General features: G+C 26.9%; 1 protein-coding gene across 1 annotated transcript in view; it reads left to right on the forward strand.

The window, feature by feature from the left end:
* The first annotated feature begins 860 nt into the window (after nt 1–860).
* LOC100210215 (succinate dehydrogenase [ubiquinone] flavoprotein subunit, mitochondrial) overlaps nt 861–19,211 on the forward strand; it is a 43,204-nt gene continuing 24,853 nt past the window's right edge. Inside the window, exons 1-2 of the mRNA XM_065795265.1 lie at nt 861–1,050; nt 15,126–15,203. Of these exons, the coding sequence (XP_065651337.1) occupies nt 1,009–1,050; nt 15,126–15,203 (120 nt within the window). The 5' untranslated portion in view covers nt 861–1,008. The remainder of the gene's footprint in view (nt 1,051–15,125; nt 15,204–19,211) is intronic.

Here is a 19,211-nt window from a genome sequence, read left to right on the forward strand (position 1 = left end):
TGATACTTTCCTTTATTTCATTGATGTCTTTTTCAATTATCATAACCTTCGATTTGCTTTTATTGAACTCGTTTTCCAGTTTGTCGAGCCGATCTGTTATTATTTTTAGATTAGCACTTATGATATCGCTAAATATCTTTTCCTATTTTTTTAAAAGGTTTAAAATAGTTTCACTAAGAATACTTTTTTATTGTTCTTCCAGTTTGGTGGTTATTAGTTTTTCAATATTTATCATTGTAACTTCCATATTGTAAATTTTTTTTGATAAACACGTCTTGCTTCTACCATGCCGCAGATCCGCAGTTATCTACTATTTCAATTGAAAATATAATACCATTACATCTTTATTGATCATCTAAATAGATCCATAGCAACATAACCCCAGAAAAATGAGCCTAGAATAATGATAGTCAGACTTCTAATTTATACCGATTTTCATTTTAAAGTTTTTATTTTCAAGTTATAGTCGGTGTTTTGACAGATTTAGTTGGCTAGTCAGGAATTTGACAAAATTCAGTCGGGTGAATTTTAGTTTTAAGGAACTCACTCAAAGACGTTCCGAGGGGGGCAAAGAGGACTATCTAGCCCCCCCCCCTCCTCCTCCCTACCAAAATTTACTAGTCGGCATATTGGACAATGTCACCCTCTCTCTAAAATCTTTTCGGGACAACACTCCCCTTATTTTATTTGTAGAATCACCTCTGACCACCTATATAGTATGTTAAAAAAAGGCTCATACCTTAGACCTTTTCTTTAAAAAAGAGATATATGTTAATAAGACCAACTTTAGCCCGTAGACCAACATTACCCCACCCTATCTTACATTAAGAAACAAGATTAGAAACGACTTTTTAATTTTTGTTCTGTAAAGTACATCTACTTCTAATTTGCCGAATAGCTGGACGATAAACATATTTCAACTTCAATTAGTAACATATTACAACCTATTATACCAAATATAACTTAGTTCAAAAAGTTGCAGTATTTGTTTTTGTTAAGCACTATAATATGATATCTTTACAAAGATGCTACTTTAAAAAGTTTACTCAGGTATGGATAGCAGTGTTTAATTTAAAAAAAAAATGCTCAAAAATATGTGTTAAGTTACATAATACAGGGAAAGCAATTTTTCAATTTTTGTTCTTGGTCTTGTTTTTAAAAAAAAATCAACTTCCTAATCTTTATGTTAAATTTGGTCTTAATTGATTCTATTGATCAATAGGACTCGTGGTTGTCTAGTAAAATAAATGTTTGATTTTTTTTAGTACAGTTGGTTATTACCGAAAGCAATACTAGATGCATCTTTAAAAAAACTCAAAATTATGACGTTTTATTTATAGAAATTGTTGTAAATTGTACAATAATTGCTATAAATTCACCCGGCAAGTATTATATATAAACAAAAATTATTGAAAACTGAAACAAATTTTTTTATGTCAACTCAACGCAAATTTACCATTAATCATTAATCAGATATCATTAATCAATAACCAGCAAAAAAAACATCAGGCATTTGAGATTGCAAAATAAATTGTCTACAAATTTTTCAAAACATAACAAAAAATAGCTTTTTGTATCAATATTGAGATTTAAATAAATAAAAAAGTACAAAATGTGTCAAGAAATACTAAAACTTTTATTGTTCTTTAGTTATGTTAACAGTGTAATGCTATAAAGATGTTAGTTCAAAACAATCAATTATGATTGTTAAGTAAATTTATTTAAAATAAATTTACCTAACAATCATAATAAAACTTTGAATTATATAAAAGTTATTATTAAAACAAAACTTTTTCAGCAATAATAAAATGAAATCAAATTAAAAAAAATTTTTAAATAAATTTACCTAACAAATTTATTTAATAAATAAGCTCTGCTTGCAAGAAATATTTTTTATTTAGTTTTGTAAAAACTATTACAAAAAATATTATTTATATTAATAAAATTTTTAACCTAATTTAATAATTTAATTTCGATAAAACATTTGCTAAAAACATTATAAAATATGTTTTTAATTTAAATTAATTTCATTAATGCTTCGGAAATTAGATTTAACAACTTTAGAAAATCGAAAAACTAGGGAGGATTTAATATACCACTATAAATTAACAAATGGCTTACAAATTGGTTCAAATATCCCAAATCAGTAATTATGCATCAAATCACCCAAAATTTAGGAAATTTTGAACCATGGGTCTTCAAATTTTTTTAAAACTTCTTTGGCTGTTGCATGTTAAAAAGAAAAGTCAACACATAAAATTTCAGCTAAAAATGTTGAGCAGTTGACAAAAAACTGCAATTTTAATATTGACCTGGTTTCCCAAAATGACCCGGTTTTCATAACATTCTCAAAAAACATTTTTCTTAAAAAGATAAAAAATAAAAATGGCAAAAATATGAAAATAAACATGTTTTTTTTTAATGCTGAATTCAATAAATGCGCTGAATTCAATAAATGCACTGAATTCAATAAATGCACTTTAAAAAGCTGAAATAATAAAAGGAACATACTTAAAAGTTAATAAAACAATTAGTTTCTATAAACCAACTTTTAAGGTCCAATATCTCAAAACACCCCCGTCAATTTTATTTTTTGCCGGTAATATTTTCAGCTGCTTATAATCTTACTAGGCATAAAAAATCTAACTGGAAAAATAACTGAAACATATTGAACTTTAATTTCAAAGATATATCAAATTTTCAATAAATTATTTTAAAAAAACTTGCAAATAGAATTCTGTGAAATATTAAGTTTAGTTTATAGACTCCTTAAAAAAAAAAAAAAAAAAATTTTGTTATATTTAAGGAAGTCTTAATTATATAATAACTTATTTATTTGATCTTAACAACTGAAAAAAACATCCTGTTTTGTTTTTATATAAAAACTGACTAAGTGTGATATCGCAGTGCATTTATTTTTAAATTTAAACAAATTAACAATTTGATACCTATAGATTGTATGTATATATATATATATATATATATATATATATATATATATATATATATATATATATATATATATATATATATATATATATATGTATATATATATATATATATATATATATATATATATATATATATATATATATATATATATATATATATATATATATATATATATATATATAAAGAAAATTAACAATATCTTTCAGTGTAAAAAATTATACAACAGAAGGATTCTGAAAAGGTTATTAATATAGAATTATTTCTATATTAAAAACTTTCTTTTAACTGAAAATTAAATAGGAAAGAGGAATTCTCTTTTTTTTTATGAAATACATTTGTACTTAGTTATTTATCTTAAGATGTGTTCTAGTGGCTTAATGATAAAATGATGAAATGATAAGTAACGTTACTAGAAAAACTGAAAGTCAAGTCAATCTTTCCTCAACTTCCTAAACAAATAACATGAAAAAGAAGGCTGACAACTTTGATGAAATTTTGAGCTTGATAAAGGAAAAAACTCTATGTTCTGACAAATGGACTATTGCTCAACTTCTAACACTGGCAACCACAAGTTGGTCAATATTAAAAGTACAAAATAACTTTGCAGTTACAGAATACCAAGCAAAGATGGCAAAGATGCAATAAAAAAGCAAAGATGAAATAAAAATGGATTGTTAGCTATCTCTCTTTTTTATAAAGGTAAAGTCTTACACAAAGAAATAGAAGATTCTGTTAAATTGATTTATGCAGTACTAAGCCTGGAAAAAAAGATTGGTAGCATTCAAAAGAAGGCCCATAAACAAAAAAAGACTGCTTTTGTGTAATTTAAAGGAACTATATATATTATACAAAAAAAACAATCCAGAAATACAAATAAGTTACTCAAAATTTGCTTCACTTTGACCGAAGTTGTGCATTTTGGCACACATTCTGTTTGTGTTTATTCTTATCACCAAAATGCCATATTGTTAGTGGATGCCTTAAGTATTGGACTATAGTATAAGAATTTACTTTTGAAAACTGTTTGCTTAGTAGAAAACAAAGAATGCTTCCACAGTGTAATAATTGTCCTGGTAAAGAACCCTTCACCAAATATTTGCATGAGATTTTTGAAGAGTATGAATATGGTTTTGAGATACACTACACGCAGCGGCAAACTACTGATCGTGCAACATTATCGAGTTTAACAGCAGATGTTCCAATGTTTGTTGAACTATTAGTATCTTGCTTTGAAAAGCTAAAAGCTCATTCTTTTATTGCTCGCTCTCAATCACAGTACCTTAACCAACTAAAATAAAATATGGATCAATCGAACATTATCATTATTGGCGACTTTGCTGAAAATTATGCTTTTGTAGTCCATGAAATGAAATGAAATCTGAAATACAAAGCTATCATTGGAACACCCAACAATGTTGTTTACATCTGTTAGTGATATACTATAAAGATGATGAAGGTATACTGAAACATATTTCTTACTGTTTTACATCTGACAACATTATACATGATGTAACTTATGTGTAGAAAATATTCTAACTAATCATACCAATATTAAAAACAAAGTTTTCTAACCTGTCCAAATTAAATTTATTCACTGATGGTTGCACAGGACTGTACAAAAATTGTAAATGCTTTTACAATCTATGCTAACTAGAGAGCGAATTTGCTCTTAAAGTCGAATGGAACTTTTTTGCCACGTCCCATGGAAAGTCACCATGCAATAGGTTTGGCGGTACTATAAAAAGGTTAACAGCACAAGAAAGTTTGAAATGACCATACATAAACGAAATTCTTACATCAGAAGCTATGTATGAATTTTGTATAAAGAAAATCAAGGTTGTTAACTTCATTTACTTAAAGGGATTGGACTTACAATTGCAATGTGAAGAGCAAAAAGAAAGGTACACTGGTGTAACAACTCTACCTGTTACTCATAGCTTTCATCAATTTATACATCTTGGAGATAACAGGGTTGGGGCAAAGAGGTGTAGTACAGACACTAATTATACAATAATCCACAATCTTAAAAAGAAACAAGATATATTTCAAGCTTGCTCTAGTTCTAGTAGAAACTATGTGATTGAAAATCCTGAAATAGAAGAAGTACAAGTAAAATGGCAATAATATTGTGAACTATTACAAACACAGTCAAAATAACTTACATCTTCAATACCTTAAAAAATCTTGTAAGTTTAAGTAACTTTTTAAATTACGATTAACTTATTTTTATTTTATTTACAAATATTTTTTGAGAATTTCTTGAAAAAGTGATATATATTTTTGAAATTTAAGTTCAATATGTTTCAGTTTTTTTTCCAGTTAGATTTTTTGTGCCTAGTAAGATTGTAAGCAGCTGAAAATATTAAAAGAAAAAAAAAAGAAAAAATTTGTCGGGGGTGTTTTGAGAAATAGAAACTAGTTGTTTTATTAACTTTTAAACATGTTCCTTTTACATTTCAGCATTTTAAGTACATTTATTGAATTCAGTATCAAAAAAAACATTATGTATGTTTATTTTCATATTTTTGCCATTTTTATTTATCTTTTAAAAAAAAACCTTTTTTGAGAATGTTATAAAAACCGGGTCATTTTGGGAAACCAGGTCAATATTAAAATTGCAGTATCTTGTCAACTGCTCAACATTTTTAGCTGAAATTTTGCATGCAATATTTTTTTATAGTTAGGAATAATGTGTCAAAATATAAAACAAAAAGAAGACACATGGTTCAATTGACTAGGTGATTTGATGTGAAATTACCCAAATTGGTTTCTCACTAACAATTAATGGTCCTTCATCAAACATAAAATAAAAGTAATAGAATCTAATGTGAGAAATTTAAGTGTTCCTCAAGAAATAACTTCTTGAACAACAGAATAATTAAAAACTGGAATTCTTTGTGGAAATCTATGCTGTTTGTACAAAGTCCTTACATTTTTTTAAAGCTAACTATGACAATTTATAACATTAACGGCTGTTATAGCATCTCAGTATGCTCTGCAACAATGTATATATTGTTGTTACAGCAAATATATATTATTATACTATTATTAAAATGTTTGTTAAAAATATTATGTATAAATGTTTTTAAGAAACAAGAAATATGTATAAATATATAAAAATTGAAGAAATTTACATCTTATTATTAGGGTTGTACTGGAATTCCATTCTGGCCAGAATTCCAGCCGGAATTTTTGAGTTTTAGGTCATTCCGGTTCCTGCCAGAATTAAAATTTTTCAGGCCGAATTTTATTTTTCACCTTTATTTTTGAAGACATGTGACAGACTGTAAATTAAATCAAAAAATCATTGTCCTACAGGGCAATGAAGAACTATGGGTAGGCCTAGGAGAAAAATACAAAGTTCTTAACAAACACTATGTAATTTTATTTGCAGTAATCAATTATGTAAGGATTTTTAGAAGTTTAGGAATATTGTGGTGCAAAAACAGTTGCTATCCAGTTTTGGGCAACAAACTAGCTCTTTTTTCATCAAAATTAATACCTGCCTCTGAGAATAGTATAGTCTCATTTAAATGTTTTTATGTTTAAATTTTAAATGTTTTTATGTTTTAATTTCAAACAATTAAAATGGGATGCCTAATATAGAAAATATTTCATTTTAATCTAAATGGAAAACAAAGAAATAATTTTAAATATAAATATTATGCAGGTTAAAATTTTCAATAAATAAAAACAACATTAGATTTAAATGAAACAAGAATCAAATTAATTAAATAGGTCCTTATATATATATATATATATATATATATATATATATATATATATATATATATATATATATATATATATATATATATATATATATATATATATATATATATATATATATATATATATATATATATATATATATATATATATATTATGTAGCCACTATGCTGAGGTGCATGCTTTCACTTTCAATCTTGAAGGTAAAAAATTACATAAGGGGTTGTCCTTAAGTACGTACGCTTTTATTTTAATCCTCCCCCCCCCTCCTCTACCCCTATGCATTTTGCCATATGCTCTTTTGAGTGCCCCTCCTTCCCTAAAAGTACCTACGTTTTTAACCTACCTATCTAACATTTTATGATATTTTTTTTCAATTTAGTGTCTCCTTACTTTTATAATTGACCCACTGCCTCCTTCTCATATGCGCTATTTGAAGATCCCCTCTTCTTATCCGAGCATACATACTTTATAGACAATCCCTAAGTATAATTCTCGTTCTGGCCAGAATTCTGGCAAATCCAGTTTTGGCCAGAATTCAAATTTTCCAATCTGGTACACTCCTACTTATTATTAATTATTTATGTTATTATTAATTAATGTTTTAATGACAAGAAAATATTTACTATAAATTTACTTTAAACATATTCTATTTAATAATTTAAAAAAATTTAATCATTTAATCAAAAAATAAAAGGACAGTTTTTGTTACTTAATTAATATGGCATTGTTAACAGGTGAAAACAGCTGCTTTTTTTCAGATGTAACTCTTATAATATATTAGGTTTAAAAAAAAAATGTTTTATACTGGCATTGCATGAAGATTTTCTTTTATGAAGATTCAATTTCTGGAAAATAAAAAACAAGAGTTATGATAAAAATCTTTATATATATATATATATATATATATATATATATATATATATATATATATATATATATATATATATATATATCATCAAGTTGAATAAATCTATATATATATATATATATATATATATATATATATATATATATATATATATATATATATATATATATATATATATATATATCAAGTTGAATAAATCTATCTAGTGAAAGACTATCAACCCATCAAAGTTTTATAAAAGCATAATAGTTTTAATTTTAAAAATTACTTTTTCCATCAAAGAGTTAATGTTGGCATGAGTAACATCAGGGACAGACAAGGCAAGAAGTTTAAAATAAATTTCACCTCTTGTTCCACTAATCAAAACTTAAATTGAAGCTTTGTCTTACTATAATACTTGTTCCTGTTTGATTTTAAAATTTTATACAATAATCTCTGAGCATTCAAAAAATGTGTTTTTATTAAATTTGAAGCCCCCTTAATTTGACCTTTATATGGTATTATATTTTGGATGCTAAAAAGATTATTTTATGAAATTTAAAATTTATTAAACAATATAAATATAATTATTAAAAAAAAAATTTCAACTTGTTGCTCTCTTGTTTTACACAAGTGTTGCAAAAATTTAAGTGATTTTTAATTTCCAGGCTACAATCATTGTAATTTTTGCAAAGCATCCTTAGTTGACATATCTATAAATGTATAATTATTTAGAGTTTAATCCATGTCTTGAAGTAAGCTCTTACATATGCGAAAATTCTGCATTTGTTCCTGAGCATGAATAAGTAACAGTTAATATGAGGGCTAGGGTGTCTTTAAAAAAAAAGGTTTTAAGTGGATGTGCTAGATGTAAAATTTATGTTTTACTGTTTTATTGTTAAATTGGCTCATAATTAATAGAAAATACAAGTTTCTTACATTTTTAATGATTAGAACAAATCAATTAGAATTATATAAATCACAATCAATTGTTATTGCTACTATTAAAGGTAGTTTGCATATATAAATATGAAAATACAGGAAAAATTAATAAATAAAACTAATAATTTTTAGCAAACCGAAGATTTTTATGCTACCATCAGAAAGAAAGGATTCAATAATCTTAAAGATTTTACCAGATACACCGCAAGAAAAAAGCTTATGGTGAAGACCAGCATGCCAAACTTTATCAAAAGCCTTAGAAATGTCAGTAGTGATAGCCTTAACCTCTCCACCTCTATCTAATGTATGATAAAACCTATTGGTTATTACCGTTAGCAAATCAGCCTTAGAACAAGAAGATCAAAATCCATATTGATGATCAGAAAGTAAATTATTAGATTCAAGATGAAAAATTAAGTGTTTGTTAATTAAAGATTCAAAAACCTTGCGTATGATAGGAAGAAGACTTAGTGTCTTCTTCCTATCAAATCTAGAGAGCAATCTGACTCGTCTTACTAATGGGACAGTAGTTAGACGAGTCAGATTGCTCTCTAGATTTTTTTGAAAATGGGAATAACAGATGCTGCTTTCCAGCAGGCTGGAAAACAAAACTCTGATAAGCAATTGTTAAATAGTTTTGAAAGTATAGGTGACAGCTCTTGAGAACACTTCTGCAAGACTATAACAGGTATGTTGTCTGGGCCAGAAGGAAACTCTAAGTAGGAAATCACAGATACAGAACCTGGAGTGATACAAATGTCAAGCAATGGATCAACTTGTTTGTTGGCAATATAAGGTAGAGCGCAACTAGTCACACAGTCCTCCTTCTAGTGCTGTGCAAAGTAATTGTTCACTCCACATACTAGATTTTCTGGTTCTTTTGGAAGCTTTTAGCAGGTGTTAAAAGAACTTAGTTGAATACTATGTTAACAGCATCTTTTCTATCTTTTGTAAAAACAAATTTTTCATACATTTCATTGTCTTGAAATTTTGTTTCAAGTTTTTAAATAGAGTTTTGGGACTGCATTTTTTTTAATCCAATTTTCGGTTAGTAACCGAATAAACATTAACATGTTTTAAACTTTAATAAGTTGTGTCACATAATTACTTTTTAATTCATTTTATTGTTAAAATATAATGAATTATAGTTAAAATAAACAGAAAATTAGTTATATACCTCTGCATTCAGGGTTGCAAAAAAGCCTTTCTTTTTGAAAAAAACTAGAAACCATGGGTTTTTTGGTTTGAACTCATTTTTTTTTTAAATGCTATGTTTAGTCAACTTTTTTAATTAATAAAAAGCATTAGTCATTTTACTTGAGTAAATTATATTTTCTATTAATATTAATACTGTAATTCATCAACCAATCCATCATTATTTAATGTTCTGTATATAAAAACAAGCTTTGCTGCTTTTTCTACTGCATTCTTGTTTCCTAACTTGAAATAAAAAAGCCTAAAAATTGAAAAATTATTTTTTTTCGAATTCCAGCACTAGAATCTGGTGCGCTTAACATACCTTCAATATCCATTATAATGTTGCAGTAAAAAAAAAGATTTTAGAGATATCCACCATTTCATTGGTGATACATTTTTTAAAACAGATTCATTATACAAATAGCTTTTTTTGAACCGAGCAGATTTGGCTTTCAATTTGAATATTATTGGTAACAACTTCTTAAATTCTTTATCTGCAAAGTTCATTGCAGCTTCATTTTCAGAAAGATTAGATATTTAGGAAATAAAATATTTAGGATCTAGCGTGTTTGCAAAGAAATAAGCATCACTGACAGTCTAAATATATCTAGTTTCCAAAATATTTTAATTTTTCAGTTAATAAAAATGATAACATGTTTATGAGCTTTTTAAAAATTTCAACAGTGTCATTTATTTTTGTTTGATCCAAATAGAGCAACTCCAATTGGTTTTAATATTTTCAACAAAAAATTACTTTGGTTTAAATTGGTATTTTTTCGATTGGTTTAAACCATTTGGTTTAAATCAATCTTGACTGTATTCGAAACCAAAATTTTTTTTCCAAATTTAATTTAGTGTAGTTCTGTTTTCACAATTCAATATTTGACCTTGTCTAAAAGAACATCTCCAATATGATGACAATTCTGCATACAAAGACAAATCAGAGATTTATAGAGATTGAGAATGGAATCAGGAAAATAAGTAAATGATGAGTATAATGAAGAGAAGCAAAAGTTAATTTTGCACTACTGGCTTCTATGATAGTTCAGTAATGAATGCTAGTTTAAGAAAGTGTAGGACTCAGTAAGAGTTTTGCATTTTATCAATATAGAAATATTAACAATATTTTAATAAAACAACAATACCAAGTTCTTTTTACATATAATGTTATCGTCTTCTACTTATAAAAAATTTTTTTTATTAAACTAAATGCTTAAGAAATATATTTTACTATTCAATTGGTTAAACCTGGTGCCGGGTGTCATGTTAATTAAGCAGGTTGTTAAATAAGTAGACGAAATGATATTCTGCATATGCATTAGTTTATGGATACTTATTTAACATATTAAGTCAGGTTAAATAAGTAAATAAATTGAACAGTTAAGGCATTTTTTGTTAATCCCAGATGAACTAATTTAAAGAAAAACATACATTAACCGAACTAAAGCATTTACTTTGTTATGCGAATTATTATTATTTTACAGCATTTTTATAGTAATAATGTACTACTTTTAATAATATTTAACTCATATTGTATATTCTAGTCAAAATTTATATATTTATAGAATAGTATGACAAGAAACATGTTTTTAAGAAAAAGCCTCTTTTTTTTTCTTAGTTCACCCACTGGATAAGTATGCTAAAATCAGACATACTTTAATGATATCAAATAAAATAGTTATAAAATAGTCATCTCACAAGCAAATTTACTAAATTTGCTTGTGAGATGACCTAAATACATTAACTGTGCATTTAGCAAAATGTTTCACGTTATTTATCTCTAACCCTTAAACCTAACAATTGTAAAAGTTTGTGATCTGTAAATACGCAAGAATATTTGATTAAAGAAGGTTTAATTAAAAAAAAGTTCTCACTAACAATCAAGCTTTTTGAGTTAAAGTATTGGTACTTGATTGTACGCAGATAAATAGTAAGGAAAGAATTCTGATGTTTTCGTAGCAAAATTAAGTAGGTTAATTTACCTACTTTAGTTGTGGTTATAATCCTCTCTCAACTCTAACTCCAAAACACAAACCAAAATGAGCAAGGCTGCTGCGCGGAGAAACAAGTTGAGCGTGGTACTATCACGTACCACGTGGTGGTGATTGAACTCAGAACTTCTTGATTATGAAGCTAGAGCTCTAACTACACCACTATTGCACTACCAGTGAATAACAACCTAGATAGGTGTTATTCAATGATTTTAGCGGTGTTATGTATTTAGCATAATAATAATAAAATTTGACCTAAACTTAGTATTTCTATTCTTACTTATATTACTATTTCTTACTATGTGAATATTTTAAATAAAAACGACATTAAAGAAACGACACACTTCATTCTAATCTAAAACTTTATTTTGAAAATAAGATCAAAATATCCTTACACAATATAAATAAAAAAATAACATGGTTTTCAAGTCCTTTTGGAAAAATTTAACTTGGTGGAAACTTGGGCATTTTCGAAAGAAATTCGGTTTTTCCACATTGAATAACAAGCCTATATAGTATAGAAATACAACATAACATAAATAGTATCATAAAATTGCTATGAAAAAATAAAATAAAAAATACCTGCTTTTGTGCCAGAAAAGTACTTAATAAATGGATTGATCAATAAATGTCAATAAATGGATTGACAAAATGAACTCTAAATGTGTGCCAGAAGGATTTGAATCTTTGAATCATATGAAAGTTAAAACATAAAATCATATAAAATAGAATCATATAAAATGTTAAAACAGTTATGGCATCTACATGCCAGAATAGTCTATAATTACACAATATTCTATAAAAAATTGATTAAATATCTCATTAAAATCAAAAATAACATAACTATATTTTTTTAATACTACTTTTGTCATAGTTGTAATAGTAATTATAGTTGCAACTGCAACTGCAACAAATGTATGTAAATAAAGAACTGACTTGAATAACTGTACCTAATAACTATATCTTATATCAATAACCCTGGTTAATAAAATGAATAGCTGATGATACTAAGAAACAACTGCAAAGGTGTGTTAGCAAAACAAATCATCATGCCAATAAGTAAATAAAGAAAAAACAATAGTTGACTTTAATTAGCCAATTATATAACTTTAGACATCTATAAGACACTTATAAAAATAAGATAAGTAATTAACTTTTTAGTAACTAAAACATAAGGTACATAAACAAACCAGCAATAAAATACAAAAAACTTATTTATGTCTATTGATTAAATTTAAATATTTAAATAAGTCATAAAAACAAAAACAAAAACAGTAGAGATAACATGATACATTCACAACAATGATAGAACTAAAAGCACACCTTTTACAACAGTCTAACACAGTAACAAAAGGAAACATCTCATATTTACCATTCTCAATACATTTCAGGTAATGTTGGATCATATCATTATATTTCAATATAATTAAATTTGGTTTACTGCTACACAAAGCTGTTGCATTTCCTTTTACGAAAAGATCACAATCATTTGCATGTGCAACTCTATGCATTAACAACAATGCACCATCTTTACTTATACTATTGAAAAGTGAATCATAAAACTGAACACACTTCAAATGTGAAAAAACATCAGGACACATTACTTAAAAGCACCTAATATGATTTTCTAACATTAATCATTTGCACAAAACTGTAACTTTCTAAAAACCTATTTTTTTAAAAGTTTACATGCTGAATTATAATATTTTTTTATAAACTTTGAAACCCAGGTATTTTTGAAAACTGATATAAAAGCAAACTTTGTGCTGTATCAATCAAGGTGTCATCAAGCCAGCCAGATGGGTTTCTTACAATATCTAAGGCCTTGTCTTTAGACTGTATTGACAAACTTTAAAGAAAACTTTAGAACCTAGTGTCACTTTATGAAAATTAGGTTTAAATCCATAATAAATTTACAACAAAGATAGACACACAAACCTGATTAAAAGTTAATTTAATCTTAGATTGTTTTCAATAATTTTTTTTAGCGGTATTTAATTGCAACACTTACATATATAACAAAATTAGCTAATAGTTCTGAGCAAAATTGACAAATAAGTCAATGCATATAATGAAAGTCCCAAAACAACTGTGGGTTTTGAGAGGCTGAGACAGTACAAAATTAACTTCAGAAACTTTTGAATGCCTTCTGGAAAGAACAACATACAAAATACAAAGATTTGTGTAAATTGATGATTTTTTTCTGTTTAATTTATTTAGGTTTTATAGAATTGTTTCAAGTTATTAAAAAAACTGACTTGATTATAGTTGTTGTCTAGCATCCTAAAAAATAAGCTACACAATTGTTTTAGTCTTTATAATGAACCCAATTATCTTCTTATGTGGCCTTGTGGTAATTTGTTTTTTATGTTGCTGCAACAATGCACAACAAAAGCACCAGCAATGGCACATTTCATATGCAGCATGACATCATTAATACTCTATTTTACAGATGGCTTCTCAGCTTTTCTGAGAACTACAACAAAATTTGGGAACTCTTACTACCACCTGGCCTCATATCCATTAAACTAAGTTTTAGAGCTATAAGAGATTATAGAAACTTATAGCTACTAGGAGATTACAGAAACCCATTAGTAGAGTCAAGAAGATTCAGGAATCATTAACTTAGACAGGAAATTGTGTATCTTTGCCAGCCTTAAAGAAGGGGTGCATGCCTGTCATTCAGCAAAAAAATTTTTGTTTATTCCTTCAGTCTTTACCTACAAAGGCTTCTGCAGTGCAGTAGTCGAATGCAGTAAACAATTCATTGCATTGGTTTGACAAGGTTCTAACTGATTTTTTTCACATTAGGAGAATATCAAATAAATCACTTTTTTTTATTGTCTAAATAAAAATATTTATATGATTGTTTTTTGTTTATTTATGTATTTATACATCAATTAAAAAAAGAGTAAATAAACAAATAAAAAAAAATTAATATAAATAATTTTAATTAAACATTAAAAAAAAGTTAGAAGATTTATTCTAAATTCTCCTAATATAAAAAATTTTAGTTAGAACCTTGTCAAACCAACACAGCAAATTGCCCAAAACTATTTTTAATGATACACAACCTCTAGCTTTTACTCAAATAAGAGCCCGAAAGTATAAGGCATATTAAAGTAGAAGGTGTATTAAAATAAATTTATTCTAGCATTTGCCTACAAAGTGGTTTCTGCAAAGCAGCAGGACATGTTGCTGGTTTACATGTTTTTGTTTTTTTGTGAAGTTTAATTAAACTTACAAAATTTTTGACTTAATTAAACTGAGCTTTTAATTTTGTACAACATTATGATAAACTACTTGCTAATGTCATTAATTGAAAATCTGCTGATGTCATTGGTATTGAAAATATTTTTTTTTTGTTATTATTTTTTTGCTTTTAAAATTTTTACTGTTTTTGTTACTATAATTTATTTAATTATGTGTTTAAATTTGGTCATACATTTTAAGTTTTTATTTAGCTTGCTCCTTCATGTGTTCGTGGTTTTCACTTCACAATTGAAGGCAGCAGAACAGGTGACAAAATAACCAAGGGGGAGGTAAGTTTTCTGACGTAAGTTTAAAATTATTTTTTTCCATTAAAATAGCCTATAAAACTTAATTTAAAATTGAGTATTGATTATTAACATATTTTTCGAAATATTTTTGAAATATTTTTGAAAAAAAAAAAATTTAAAACTAATTTTAATGATAACAAAGTAAAATTAATTATAATGTTAAAAAAAACATTAAGTTAGTGTTCTCTTATTTTATACTATTAATAGCTGTTATATATCACCTTATTTTTATATTTATTATGCAATAATAAAAAAACAATTTCCATGTTCTTTACAAAAATATAACTTATAAAATAAAGTAAATTCCCTGTTTTATCGACCATTGCCATCATTAACATCTTGTGATGAAAGTAATCTATCATCATGTGTTGAAATTCTGTCAAATGACCCAGTTCATGTCACCATACATCTCAGATTTTTAAATAGTTGAAAGTGATTAGTAAATTAAGAATTCCTTAAAAATTTTAGCCTCTTGCTCCAAAAAGACCCTTAAATAAGACCATTTTATTTTTAGCATATATTGGCATGGCCCCTCTTGTTCCCTCGGAATTGCAATGTTTATTTAGAGCAGTGTTTCCCAACCTTTTAAGTGCCTTGCCTCACCAAAGCTCATAAAAACTTAAAAGTCCCCCCATGTTACATATGAATAATTTTTTATATTATAAATTTTTCATAGTTAGCATAAATGATATAGTGCAGGAAGAAATCACAAAAAATTATTTATTAAACAAAAAAATTCAAGTTAACAAAATAAAATACATCAGGTATTCAAGTCTAAAATAAATAAAATTTAGTGAAATCCTTGTGCTTGATGCTGGTTACAAAGAGATTTTATATTGGGTTCTAATTTTGTTAGCTTCATTCTTAGATCTCCCTGTTGTGTTATATTCAAGCGATTTCTTTTTTTAAGTAACAAATCAGTTATGGCACTAAATCTGCATTCAGCTAAATATGAAGAAGGAAACAGTAATAATAGTTTTCTTGCACATTCTGTTGTGCTTGGATATTTAATTTTGGTCTCTTCAAAAAACCATGTCATCGATTCTTTTATATTAAATAAAGTTTTAACTGACTTGTCATTCTGCATTTCTGCTAATTTTTCTTGGTACTGCATATTTAAAATATGAGATAAATTAACTAATATTGGCTGCATCAACCAAGTTGGAAAATCAATTTCTTTCAAATCGGAAAATCTTCCTTTTAAATCAGCTGATAAGTTTTTTAGATGCTCGACAATATTAAGTTTCGCAGTATCAGTTACTTCACATTTTTGAAGCCAATGAAACTTTTCAAATTATTTTTGGTAAACGTTTTTATGAAATAGTTCAATAGGCATAATAAAACAAATGAGAGTTTTATTTGTTCCTTGAAGTTCTTTATTCGATAAATTTAGTTTTTCAAGAATATCGGTTAAATAACTCAAATATGCCTTAGAATCAATCATTAACAGATATTGCATTTCAGTTTTGTCGTTAAAAAAATCACTAAGAGTATCAAACAGTTCCATTAATCTTTTTAAACAGTTCCCTTTCGAAAGCCATCTTACCTCTGTGTGAAGTAAAAGTCTCACATGGGCTTTGTTGTTTTCTTCACAAAATAATTTAAAAATGCACTCTTGTTTTGTACTTGCTTTAATATTTTAGTTTAAAAATTAATGCATTTTACAACCAAGTTTATTATTTTATTTAGAACAGGAGAAAGATTTCTTTAACGGTAGTGCTGCTTTTTAATGATTTGCAAAATAACATTTCTTCAGCAAAATCATTATTATCAATGTATCTGACATATGTAAGTAATACTGCTTCACTGTCTCTCAATGTTGATTCAACCATTTGCACTGAAAAAAGTCTTGTTTTTAATTTTTCGATAAGTTGTATTTTAACATCTTTACTCATTTCGTCGATTCTTCTGCTGACAGTATTGTTACTTAGTGGCATGATTTTCATGTCTTGGTCATCTTTTCCAAAAACAGTTTTAACAAATCTTGATATTTAAAGCTTGATTAACTGCTCTCCTATTATATGATTTTTCCCAGATTTAGCAATAAGTAATGAAATTTGTAACTAGCCTCAAGAGTGCGAATAATATTAACATTATGAGCAATAAAGAGAGATCTTTACTGCTCATAATGTTCAAATGCTCAAATTGCTCTTTTTTCATAATTCATTTTAAAATTTGAAAATAATTCAAATTTGAATTAATTTGGTCTTTATGTTTTGCCTTCAAATGTGCTTCAAGACGACCTGGTTTCATTGATTCATTGCTCAAGCATTGTTGGCATAATAGACAAAAAGGTAATCGTGCATCATGGACAGCAGGTATGAAACCAAATTTTAAATACTCTTTCGAGTACTGCCGAATTTTTTTCTTGCTTGCACTACTCATGGGCTAAAAAATGAATTTTAAAATCAATTAAGAAATTAATTATATATTTTTTTTAATGTTTCATATTCTTACTATTGAAAGAAAATCCACGTTGGTTTTTGTATTATATTTATTTCTATATTTGAATATTAAGTTATAAACAACTAGTTATATATAAACTGTGTAGTCTTCTGGACTTGTTATTCCAACTATTGTTATATTTAGCGCTATGGCTTTTAAATGAGAATTCCTTGTGCGGAATTAGTCTCTCAAGGGAATACTTTTGCAATAAGTTTTTGTGCAATTCTCCAAAGGGAATAGCTTTTTCCGCAATCGCTAATAGTTATTCTGAACTGGCGTTTGAAATGATTGTCCAGAGGGAATTGTTTTCATAACAATCATTGCATATTTCTTTATTTTTCTATAAGGCATCTAAATTCTAAATAATTAATTAAATATATTTACTATTATATTTACTTACCAATTATATTTAAATATCACTTATTTATTTATAAAATGTATTAAAAATTTGAAAACAACGATAAATTCGAATAACTGCTTTTATTTCTAGTAAGCACAGCACTGCTTTTATAAGCACTTTTATTTCAAATTAATGATAATGCACATTGACAGAACGATACAAGCAACTGATAATCCTAGTCCAAATTCTAGTTTTCCGAATCAAATTCTAATTTTCCGAATCAAATCCTTGTTTGCAGAAGCAAATTTTAGTTTTCCGAATGCATTCCAGCAAAAAATTTTTGCATGATGCACTTCATAATGGACTTTTCCTGGAGATTCAACTATGTGGATAAAATTAAGACTGAAAAAGTCCTCTTTTTTTCCATTGCCCCCAAACAATCAAATTGCCCCCTGAAAATTTCCCACGCCCCATGTTGGGAAACACTGATTTAGAGGTTTCAGGTTACATAACTTTAAAAATATCTTTCTACTTAAAAATTTGTACCTAGCTGTTTTCAGGGTTGGCGAATTGGATTTCTATATATTGATAACAGGGCATGGTCCCCACTTTTTTGTAGCAGAATATTGTGATCGATTTTTCACTCCCTTCCAGACTAGCTGAAGCTCTGAAACTTTTAGCATTTGTGTAGGTCCATGATACTGTGGCTATGCCCCACTTATTTTCTTCTACAAAAAATTATTTTTTTGCATTTTTCATAAAGTTAAGATAACTTTGCAAATATTGTCTTAAAAAAATTTTTTGGTTTGTACTAAAATAAAAAAATACAAAGTGTTAAGATTTGCTTAGACATGTCAATGATCAAAGTATACCTGTTCAGTTGTTGTTACAGGTGCATCAATGGTAAAAATTATGTTGGTAATTGGAACCCAACACTCATCTACTCTAGATGGGCAGAAATATTTTTTAGAAGGACCCTTCGGGTGCATAAATGTTCCCATAACATCTTGCTCAATATTGTCAATTTCATTTATCATGCCAATCCAATGAAACATTTATTATAATAATCCAATCCAACAGAATAAATTCATTAAATTTCTATGTATTGGTGTTAATTTGCTGAGGTTAAATACTTTGAATACCAGAAAAAGAAAACACGCCTGTTATGTTAAACTTTTCACTTGTTTGATAAAGTTTATAGTATC

The sequence above is a fragment of the Hydra vulgaris genome, chromosome 04, assembly GCF_038396675.1.
Source record: "Hydra vulgaris chromosome 04, alternate assembly HydraT2T_AEP".
Lineage (NCBI taxonomy): Eukaryota > Metazoa > Cnidaria > Hydrozoa > Anthoathecata > Hydridae > Hydra > Hydra vulgaris.